At 39.8% G+C, this 11822-nt stretch overlaps 1 protein-coding gene across 1 annotated transcript in view; it reads left to right on the top strand.

The window, feature by feature from the left end:
- Positions 1-11822, top strand: part of ctnnd2a (catenin (cadherin-associated protein), delta 2a) — a 147969-nt gene that overhangs the window by 61709 nt on the left and 74438 nt on the right. The window contains 2 exon segments of the mRNA XM_032503765.1: positions 2047-2179; positions 11446-11659. Coding sequence (XP_032359656.1) covers positions 2047-2179; positions 11446-11659 — 347 coding nt within the window.

The raw sequence follows: 11822 nt of genomic DNA, 5'->3' as shown, positions 1-11822 counted from the left end.
CACACACACACTCATAAACAAACAAACTGGCCCCTGATGGTATCTGGCTGTGTGATTTAAGGGCTGTTGTTTGAGGGTGTCTCCTCCTAAATCCCCTAAATGCCTTGGGATTCCCTCCTTCTTCCTCCCTCTCTCTATCTCTCCTCTACCTTCTTCTTTTGGTCCTGCTTTCTGGCTGAATGAACACTTATCATTCGGCAGATAAAGAGCCGTCCACGCTGGAGCTTGCTTTATCTTTGAGAGCCATGTTTACTCCCCCTGAACGCTCTGCTTTTCACAGATGTTTCATGGAACGCATTCGCTTGATCTGACAGAGATGAGAGCGCGGTGTCGAGGCTTCATTTTCTGTTGCAAAAACTTTAGGCATACACACACAATTCTCCACCCCATCAATTTTAACGTCAATTGTCCCATATTTACCACATTTTCATGTTTAGGGAGGCCGAGCTAGGAGGCAAAATAAATCCAGGTTTTTCACGATGGCTTAATGGGGATTTCAATGAGTCACATTTTGGCACAGAACAGTGAGCATAAAGGCAGAAACAACAAAATTGATCCACAAACACCACAATCGATGGTGGCAAAATTTGGACGTGATTTCTTCAGATTGCACTGAGGGTTGACAGTTTTCTGAAAGCATTGAGAGAAAGAGAGAGAGAGAGAGAGTAACAGAGGAACAGTTTACAGAGTGGTTATTGGAGAAAACATTACAGTAGATTGTGGAGACACACTTGTGCAGGCATGTGCGCACACACACACAGTCGCCCACACTTTCTTGCACAGTCATAATTTTCTCATTTGGGGGACTGTAGCAAAACAATTATCTGCTAGGGATAATAAAATAAAGGAGACAATTTCCTGGGTATTACCAAGGGACAAAACATTTATTTCACTTTGTCCAGTGTGCTCATAGGAGTGTAAACTCCTAATGGTAGAAAGTATAGAACATAAATCTCACCGCTCACACTGCAGACAGCATGCAGGCAGTAGTAATGCCTTGCTGTGCAAAACTGTTTACCACTTTTTCTAATTTAAAAAAAAATAATTATAGACTTTTTTTTTTTACTTTATTTGCTTACCACTTTAGGTCAAAACAATCATCTTTTTTTTCCACCCCACTTTGCATTTCACATAAAAACACATGCCAGTCAAACTATGCAGTCCATACTGTAATGTGTTTTTTTTTTGTTTACCTTGGATCTCCTTGGAGCCTTTGTAAGGGACAGTTACACATACTCTTTCTCTGATTATTATTAAAACTGTTTGCATAATAATAACATATTATACTGACTACTTTAAACAAGATGTCCTTGTGAAAGGCACAGGATGTTTCTGGGGGCGGAGCAGGCGGAGGAGATTCCCTGCCCGAAGGAGATAAACTGACAACATCCACTTTGAATAAATAAGTGGCTGTAGAGTTAGGCATTTTCTGTATTATTCTGTAGTGTGGAAACTGTCTCATTGTGTTCACAAGAAAAAAATGAACTTTGATATAACTTCAGTGGTCTCTGTCTATTCTTGATAATGTAATTATTCTAACGTTACTTAAAAACCCAGTTGTAAAGTTTTATGAACTCACCGTATGTTGAATCATCTAACCCAACTCCTCTTGAGTATTTTGCAGACACAATTTCAATTTGTCTCTATTTATTTCTAAAAGTCCTTGTTGATGCCATCTGCCTAACCTGCTGACCTCATATTTGCTTGCTCCATTTCCTGTGATGGGTGAAAATGACAATGTTTTGGCAAATTGGGCATTCAGTGTGTGATTTGCATCGTTTCTTTCCCGCTGTGGTGCTTAACTTATAAAGCCCTCTCTCGTAAGAAGAGTTTTACATTTAAATCCCTCATTCATACTCTTTCTTGTGTATTTCTGTATAAACGTGTGAGTAAACGTCTGAATATGTGTAGCTCTGGGTATGTTTGGAAAAGAGTCTGTGTTTTTATTGGACTACTCTCAGGTACTCTCCTGTGTTTTGACGAGTTGCTTTGTTAAAGTGCTGCAGGAATCAAAGTGTCTCTGTCTGTCTGTCTGTCTCTCTGCAGAGAGTTTGGGTGGAGAGATCCGGAGCTGCCAGAGGTGATCCAGATGTTACAGCACCAGTTCCCATCGGTGCAGTCCAATGCTGCAGCCTACCTACAGCATCTTTGCTTCGGAGACAACAAGATCAAAGCTGAGGTTTGTGTGTGTGTGTGTGTGTGTGTGTGTGTGTGTGTGTGTGTGTGTGTGTGGTGTGTGTTGGTGTGGTGTGTTTTGTGTGTGTGTGTGTGTTGTGTGTGTTTGTGTGTGGTGTGTGTGTGTGTGTGTGTGGTGTTGTGTGTGTGTGTGTGTGTGTGTGTGTGTGTGTGTGTGTGTGTGTGTGTGGTGTGTGTGTGGTGTGTGTGTGTGTGTGTGTGTGTGTGTGTGTGTGTGTGTGTGTGTGTGTGCGTGCGTGCGTGCGTGCGTGCGTGGCGTGCGTGCGTGCGGTGCTGTGCGTGCGTGCGTGCGTGCGTGCTTGGTGCTTGCGTGGCGTGTGTGTGTTGCGTGGGTTCGTGTGGCGTGGTTGTGTGCATGTGTGTGTTTGTGCGTGTGTGTGGGGTCTTGTTTAGCTATATTCATGGGGTCCCAAAACCGGGAGTTCAGTATACTTGTGGGGTCCCGACAGCTTTGTGGGGCCCCCCAAGGGCTGTTTGAGGGTTAAGACTTGGTTTTAGGATTAGGGTTACAATTAGGTTCTGGTAAGAGTGAGGGTAAGAGTTAAGGTTATCCATTTAGTTGTGATGGTTAAGATTACGGTAAGGGGCTAGTAAATGCATTAAGTTAATGACGGGTCCTCACAAAGAGAGTGCCACGCACTTTACAATTACACTTCATTACAACAACATCCCATCACTCCACCCCCGCTCACTCAGCCACGTAGCTCGGTAAGATACCTAAGTGTTTGTGTCTTTTGTGATGGGTGTGATTATTAATTATTGCCTGAATGGAGGTGTCCGATAATGGAGAAAATAGCAACTGTGTATTAACACTAGATGCTTTGGCATGCCTTCATCAGTCTGTTTGATTGTCTCGTTCAGTGCCCAAGGCGCTGTTAAACACTGTTTACACAAATTAAATCTGGATGAGATATCAACCAGCCAAAATTGACGCTACGCATCACATCAAATAAAAGCAGGCGTTCACCCACTCACGCACACGTGCATGCACACACATACTGTATATCTACATGCCCACACTGCCACATGTGTAGACAATGACAATATGCAGAATGTGCACTCTGATGAAATGTGCAGTGAGACTCACACAAGTGTGCCCTCAACCGTATTTCTTAAATAGTTTGTAATGAAAATTAACTTGACAGATGGTCACTAAGCCAGATACAAGATATTAGTTTGGTTAAAGATCCTTTTGTTGAAATGCAGCAATATATTGTACTCATACTGTGATGATAGAAATGAATTTGTTTTGTTATGATAAATAAGAATATTTTATTTATTTTTTTGAACATTAATTTTACCCATGGAACAAAGCAATGAACCTCTATCTGTTAGTGCTTCTCTTCTGAGTTTAGCGTTTACATTATTCTTGTCACACTTGAGAGTGAAAGCAATTCTTCTGCTTTCTCTCCTTTAATTCTGAAGAGTCTTTGAAAACTCGACAACATCTTTTATCGTTTTATGTTTGATCTCCCTAAGAGGCCGTACCACAAATGCGTGTATGTTGCACAGCCATCACATTAATGGAGGATGGAGCACATCTTGGAACATGTGACTCTCATTGGCGTCTTTTTCTCAGAACATCTTTATATCTGTGAGTATTCATTCAATTTCAGTCAAGGGAAATTTAAAAAGAAAGAACCAAATAGACATTGGTGGTATGAATGGAAATTTTTGTCACTATCAAGGTTGCTGAATATAATTAAATTGTTTTGTTCAGTGGCTTGGCTGATCTTCAAGGTTGTGACAGAGCTTCATCTTTTTTTAGAGTTAAAGAGAAAATGTCTGCATGACTCTCTTTGTTCAAAGGCTACAAAACACAGGCTACAGAAATGGTAGGAGCAATACAACATCAATCACATACGTTTTTTTTACTTTCTTCACTACCAGCAGGCAAAGATGTTTTGGATAGGCATAGATGACCTAAAGAAAGTTTTCTTTTCTTCAGTGACCAGTTCTGTGGCTGTAAATTCTAAGGACAAGTGAGACTCCACTTGATGGAGTTCTGTGATAATTCAGTTATAATTCTTTTTTACCATGGACTTCTCAGTCCATTCTCAGTCTTAGCAAGAATATAATGAAAGACAGACGTTCCATTGATTAAGACTACCAAGATAACAAAAACAAAGGACAAATTCCTTCTGTTAATTGATTCTTTTTAGATCAATGGTCTTGTTATTGTTTACTTCACATAAATTGTGCATCCAATTAATTCTAACAAAGCTCCTTGGGCAAGTTCACAGTATTTTCCATCACTTGTCCCTATTGGCTTTCATGATGGTTTTTGTCAGGAGGCTATGTTTAGCTTAGCTTGACACATCATTCCAATCAGCTGAAGAGTGAAGAGCAGACCAAGGAAGTTTATATTTAGGGTTCAGAATGGTTATTTTATTATAAATATGATGTTAAGTGAATATAACTGATTGATTACTTTTAGGAGCAAAGCAGAATAATGCATTATCTACATTAAAATGCCATTGTAATACTTGTTGTATATTGTAATACACTATTCTATTGCACCTTAAATTTCCTGTTGTCATGGTTTATTCTAAACATTTTGAACCCAGCGTTACATGCATGACATATTGGCTGTGTCCAACATGAAATGGATGTCTCACATAGCCTGAAATTGTTAAATTTCACATATTAAACACTAAAAACGTAATGCTTAGTGACGGATTTCTGCTGTGTGTATGTGTGTTTGTGTTCAAATCTGTTTTAAAAATAACCTTTGACAGCAGTAGTTGAATATGCATGTCATTGGCAAATAACATGACAGCTTTATCACCCAGGGATTTATATCTAAGCAGATGTCACAGAAGATTAGGCTATATAATGAAGGGACAGTTAATGTATTTGGATTTTCCTTTGACAAATCTTGGCAGACCGCACACAAAAAAACACAGATGATGTTTTCTTAAAGGAGGAGGAGATCCTCTGTGTGTGGGAATGCTTTTAATTCTAAGCAGTTTTGTCCCACAGCACCACTGTCTTGCTGGTGTAAGAACCCACTGAACACAGCTTGGGATGGTCATTCACAGGGGTTAAATTGCCCGGCGCATAGGCCTACACACAGCTATGTCATCAGGGGGCCTATAACTTTTAGCATATTTTCAACAATGTATATATTTTCACACTTTTCTTGATTTTAATAATAATTAAAACGGTAACTAATACGCGTTTATTTCGTTGTTGTAGAGAACGTAGTCCTTAATGAGTTGATGTAAGAGTTTGCAAACATCATAACTTTCACTGGGTTGAACAGATTTATATATATATATATATATATATATATATATATATATATATATATATATATATATATATATATATATATATATACACTGTATATTCAATATATTCAATATATATCCATCGGTGCTTTTCATTCCAAAAACAGAGATGACATTTTACCTTCTCACTTTTACAAAATAATAATTACCACAAAATCTAAATTATGGTAATTTAAAAAAAAAAAGCGTGGCAGGTAATTTAAGCCAGACAAAATTTCCTGACAACCCTCCCTATATTTTCAGGATATTGAATTGTGAATTGTGAAATTGTGAATTTTTCTTTCTTTTGTGCTGTGTTACCAATACTTTTAAAACTGCTTACTTAAAGCCCTCTCAGCTGTTTTAATAAAATCAACTGTTAATCAGAGCTTTGAGTGGCTTATTATTTTTATTAAATGACCGACGAATAAAAACTGTTTTAATACACTAATAACACATGTTATTGAATAAACATGTTCTTGAATCAGCATATAGAGAGATTTTCAATCAAAGACAGCTTGTATGAGATGGGCCATCTCACTTGACATACATTAGGAAATTAGATGCCAGCTATTTGTTATGAGCAATGATCTAGAGACTTTACTCTTATTTTCAGTCAGCCACACAAACACAGATGGCATGGGACACACTGAGCAGCTAAATACAGCCACAACATGGCTGCTATTTATTGCTTAAGAGATACTCTGCAGGTGCAAAGAGAGGGGAAGGGACACAAACAGAGAGAGACTGAGTCGATGAAGAAGGAAAGGAGAAAAAAAGAAAGTATTGCTTTCTGTTATCTTTGATCAAGTAATAAGATTGCAGTCAGTGTTTTTTTTTTTAAATATGGAGAAAGTTGATTAAGCAGCAATTTGTCTCTGGATGGCAGACATGCGTGTGTGCTTGTATCTATCACAGTGGGTGGGAGAATATGGTAGTTCATTCAAGGTCATGTATTTGTGTTTTGTGCCTTTAGATTGGAATCCAATCACATGTATAGAGAGAGAGAAAGAGGCAGGGTAGATGGATGTCTGGCCTCGGCTCAGATTACAGTTTACCACAGAGGCAGCTTGGCAAATTCATCTTCAGCATCATTTATAGCTGCTCTAGACACATGCACCCCCCAGCCCACACACACACACACACACACACACACACACACACACACACACACACATGCTTAGATGCGTACTTTCAGTTACCTACACTTCACATACACACATACACACACACTGATGTGAATGAACTGACTAAAGTTCAGTCACATCAGTAATTCATGTTGTGTAGCCTTGTCGATATCCATTTATCTAACAGACCAGTTGAAGGGAGAGGGACGTGCCCCCTGACTCTGTGTCACACCTCCTCCCTCGTACACACATTAATTTATTCATTTTGTTTAGTTCACACATCATATATTGCTGACTGCCTCTCCCACTGCATTTTTCGTTATCACTTAACTTAATATCTTCTCCTCCCACCTTCTTTATGAAACAAAATGTGTTTTTTACAGCAGATCGGTGTGATTATACAGCAGTATGGTATAAATACAAGACCCTTGGATCAGATTACATTGCAGTTAGAATTGCAGTACATTCTCACTGTGTTTAGAGACAACCAGTGTGGTAAACCCAATATGGTAAAATATCTTGTTTTAGATTTTTAGACCGTGAACTGTGCAAACTGCAGGCTGTGATTATCTGTTCAACAGACACCAGCATGAAAGATGAGAAAGACACAGTGAATGATCCAGAGCAAATACTGTAATAATATTGGATGCTTCTGTGCCTCTTTACACAATGCATATTGTATATATAATATATATAATTATGTATGAGTGTTATATGAGGAATACATTTTTTTTTTATCCCAGTGTCTTATGTTCATCAATGAATACTTTAATTTCAAAAAATACTTGCATTGTCTTTTTATATTTTAGACATTAAAAGGCATATTGGAGGAGGAGAAAAGCCTATTCCTCCAATGACAGATACGATTTTTTTTGTCACTTAAGCAAAACTTTTAATCCGTTGCCTCAGGGTTGAACTACCCTCCAGGTAACCTTTGGTAAATGTATGTCTGCGTGGTCTAGCGCTGAGTTTGTGGATGGTTTGTAAATTACTGCGTCATTTCCTGCCCCTCTCCCTAATCTGGTGTCAAAAATAGCCTTTGAAATTGTATATCTAAATTAACTTTCATATGTTTGTATGAAACTACTGGGCACATGCCCACTCACGGACTTGGATTGTTAAACACTTCCCCTATCCCCTGAAGTGAAGAGTAATGTTTTTTTTGTTTTCTCTGTTGCTGTACTGTTCAAACAACAGGGTAGATCCTCTAGTGTATTTGTCAAGGTAGATTTTGTCAGTTGTGAATCCTACTGTTGATACTGCTGCACAATTAGTGATGTCCCTGTCTCAGAACAATAGTACGTAGCCATAGGTAAACGCCATGTTTGGCCCAGTTTAGAAGGCTCCAGAGAGAAATGTTAGCGCAGGGCCAAGAACTCAATTAGCCAGAGGTTGAAAGGCTCCAAAATGCAGTTAGCCCGAGGCTAAGGGAAAGTTAAAAACAAAAGCCTTTGCCTGTGTGTGTGCCTACCTGAGTGTCCACATGCGTGAAAGGTGCGACACATCACTCTGTCTCCTCACTCTCAACATGCGAGCAGCAAACTGTCTACGGCGTGCTGCTGATGTGAGTTGACGTTCCATACGTGGTGACTCAAACGCACTTGTTTGGCTTCACCAACCCAGGTTTGTGTCACTTGTGTGTCCCACTGCCAGCTTTTACGCCGGCAGCTCCTCCGATTCTCACAATCCCAGCTGTCACCACTGCTAACTGTTTCCACGGCAATGCTGTCGCTACGGGTTACCAATAGCCGTGGCCGGAACAGTGGGAGACAAAGACAAATCAATCTGCGCTTCTAATCTTCTTTACATGGCATAGAGGAACAAGCGCAGAGGTATTGGCAAGCCTTGCAGGTAGCGCAGAGGCAATACAAAGTGAAAGCACTATGGCTTTTATGGAATAACAGATTAACTTTGACACAAGCATAAAGAGGAGAGGGGAGATGTGCAGAGATCAGTGTGGGGAGAGGGAAAGGGGAGCAGAGGGAGGGGAAGAGGAGCAGAGGTGAGGACTGGAGGGCATAAGAGCAGCAAATCTGGTTGAGGAAATTGTGTGGCCAATGGAGCAAGGTTAGTTTGCCATTCATTGCATCCCTTAATCCATTTTAATTGAATAGATAAGCAAAGTCATTTTGCTCGACAAACTCCTGCTGTGTCATCACACACCTGCATCCTCACCCTGCCCTCCGTCACTTTCTTATGCTTTTCTTTCACTCCTTGCACAGTCGTCCTCTCTCCCTACCTGGCCCACATTTATCATGTATATGGTTTCACTATGAATAAATAAAAAGTTAAATTGCACTTGTAAACACTCATTCTGATGCGTGCTTTTTCTTCTTCTTATCTAGCTTATTCACGCCAGATGTGTGAGGTTTTCACAGGAGACACAACAATGAGTGCCAAGGATAATCACAGGAAAAGGCTCGGAAGTCTATTTTTTACACTACTCTTCTTGTACATATCTGCAGAGTACGAGCTACCCATCTGGTGATTCACAATTAAACAGACACTAAACAATATTTTCTGGCACGTAATGTCCCAGGTCTGGAGAACATGCACAAAAATAAAAGAGGGCTTCAAAAAGCCTGACGTAGTTAACTTTTTGAATTATCTGGATGAGTAACTCTACCTGTTGCAGACAGTACTCAAGAGATTCTATGAACGTGGAAGCGTGAAAGACAGGCTTTCTCTCTCTCTCAAACACACACACACAAACACACACACACACACACACACACACACACACACACACACACACACACACACTAGTTGCGCTATCCATGTTCATGTTAGTCTCCTGGTGATCACAGCAGCCTGCTTCTGGTAATTAGTACTACACCCCTGTCGATTGGACTGAACACAGCTTGCTGTAAGCTCCTTGGCCCCCTAAGGACGGTGAAGATGCCAGCAGTAGAGGAGTGATCACGGCGCCACGGTGGGAAGGCATTATGTGTAACACCATAGGGGGAAGGCGTAATGTGTAACACCAGAGTGCCCTCATTGTGATCCCCACTGGGCTAACAGCCCTTACTGCCTTGTCTCACAGAATTAGGACATAACTATAGATCTGCACTGATTAGCTTTTTATTTCTCTCTTTTCATCTGTGAGCCTTGTGTGGATTCACACAGCAAATACCTTTACAATGCAAATAGAAGATGTGGTTGATGAGAATAGAGGGAAATTTCCACTGTGGAAAAGAGAGGCCACTAGTTGAAATACCTTACAAATAACTATTTTCTGCCTGATTTTTGGTGGCAGGCATACACCTTTCAAACAAGAGTACGTGAGGGTGTAGTAGATGCTTGCATAACATACATATTAAAATATTCAATAGGTTGTTGAGTCTGCCATTAAGGGTGTTGACACATTTCTTTACCTTTTTGGAGAGTCATACCAGCCATGATGCTTTCTCTTCAGTATTTTAATAGGGTTCCAACACGGCTGATTGCAGAATGGATGTTTTGGAGACGCAAGCGATGGCATGTCCAGCCTCTGATTGGTTGATCGGGATGTTAGGATTAGGCATTAGGACTGGGATCATCCATTCTTCACTTTTATATTTGGAAAAAACAGTAACAAAAAATTAATTCTAGTATTTTGTAGTTTAAACCTGCAACATTACGTTTCCAGCCTGATAGTCATGCCGATTTTCCATTTAGTTTCACTTGATTTGTTTATATTTGTATCACTGAACAAATCTGAGATGTGGCTGTTCGGAAACAGGCTTCTAGGTTTACTGTCTGTACTTATGGAAATCTTATACAAAGCCTTTTAAGTCCACATTGTATCATAATCTTTGATTATATGTTACAATTGCATAGTAAAACTAACCAAACAATATTTTCTTGATTAGCTTTTAAAATGTTGTCCGTGTTGTTTAAGGATAGAGGATTAAATGACGTTATAAAATATGTAAAAGTTATTTTTTGTAGACATGTGACAAAGCTTAAGCACTATTTTAAACTGGCAATGCCAACATTTATAGATAAGATAAGATAAGATAAGATAAGATAGCCTTTATTGTCTTACAGGAGAAATTTTTCTCGGGCATTTGAGAGAAATGAATGGCGTTGCATCGCGCATACACACATACACAAACACACACACACACACACACACACACACACAATGAACATGCAGTTAACCTACACAGAACATAATCATACATTATCTCATCCAGTGCTTCAATGAACATCTAATAACCACACACAATACCCACACACAATACCCCCCCATTACCTTTCCTCACATTCACAGAAGAGAACCCACAGCTCATCCTCAGCCCCTCGTATTGCACTTAATTTTGATGATGATTGGACATTTCCTGTTAACTCATGCTGTAATCAATAATAATTATAATAATTATTATTATTATTATTATGTTGTATTGCACAATGCCCAATTGCATACTACCATATCAAATTTACATAGCATATACTGTAGGCTATATTTATAATAATATATAAAGTGTATATATATATATACATATATATGTCACAATGTGTCATTTTGTGAAAGCAGTTATTAGCTGTGTCTTAGTGTCTTTAATTAGTACACACCGGGTTGTTAATCTGATTGGCAGGACTGACAGATACCGTAGGACACACTCTCACACACACACACACACACACACACACACAAATACTACACACAGGTAGCTACCTGCATAGTCAACTTTTGAATAACATTTGATCAGGTGATGGATGTTAACCACAAAGGCCGCATAGAGAAGTTTTGGTGCATGAGTGTTTACTGTGTAACTCTGTGATGGATTTTGTTGCTGTATTACATAATTTAGTTATGTGAAATGCACAAGTAAATCTTTTATTTATACGCTTTCTTTGATGCTCAGATCCGCAGACAGGGAGGCATCCAGCTGCTGGTGGACCTGCTGGACCACAGGATGAGTGAGGTTCACCGTAGCGCCTGCGGAGCCCTGAGGAACCTGGTGTACGGCAAGGCCAACGATGAGAACAAAGTGGCCTTGAAAAATTGCGGGGGGATTCCTGCATTGGTCCGCCTGCTGAGGAAGACTGGAGATGTGGAAATCAGAGAGCTTGTCACAGGTAATTTAGCTCTGGCTAAACTTACACCTCACCTCTCAAGCATGTATTTATCATGGTGTAACTGCAGTTATTCTCCAGCAACACTCCGCTTCTATGGCCTCAGAACAGGTTATAATTGTGTGTGTGTGTGTGTGTGTGTGTGTGTGTGTGTGTGTGTGTGTGT

Source organism: Etheostoma spectabile, chromosome 22 (assembly GCF_008692095.1).
Source record: "Etheostoma spectabile isolate EspeVRDwgs_2016 chromosome 22, UIUC_Espe_1.0, whole genome shotgun sequence".
Taxonomy (NCBI): domain Eukaryota; kingdom Metazoa; phylum Chordata; class Actinopteri; order Perciformes; family Percidae; genus Etheostoma; species Etheostoma spectabile.
The sequence above is the reverse complement of the archived record's forward strand: the minus strand, read 5'-3'. Positions and strand labels throughout refer to the sequence as shown.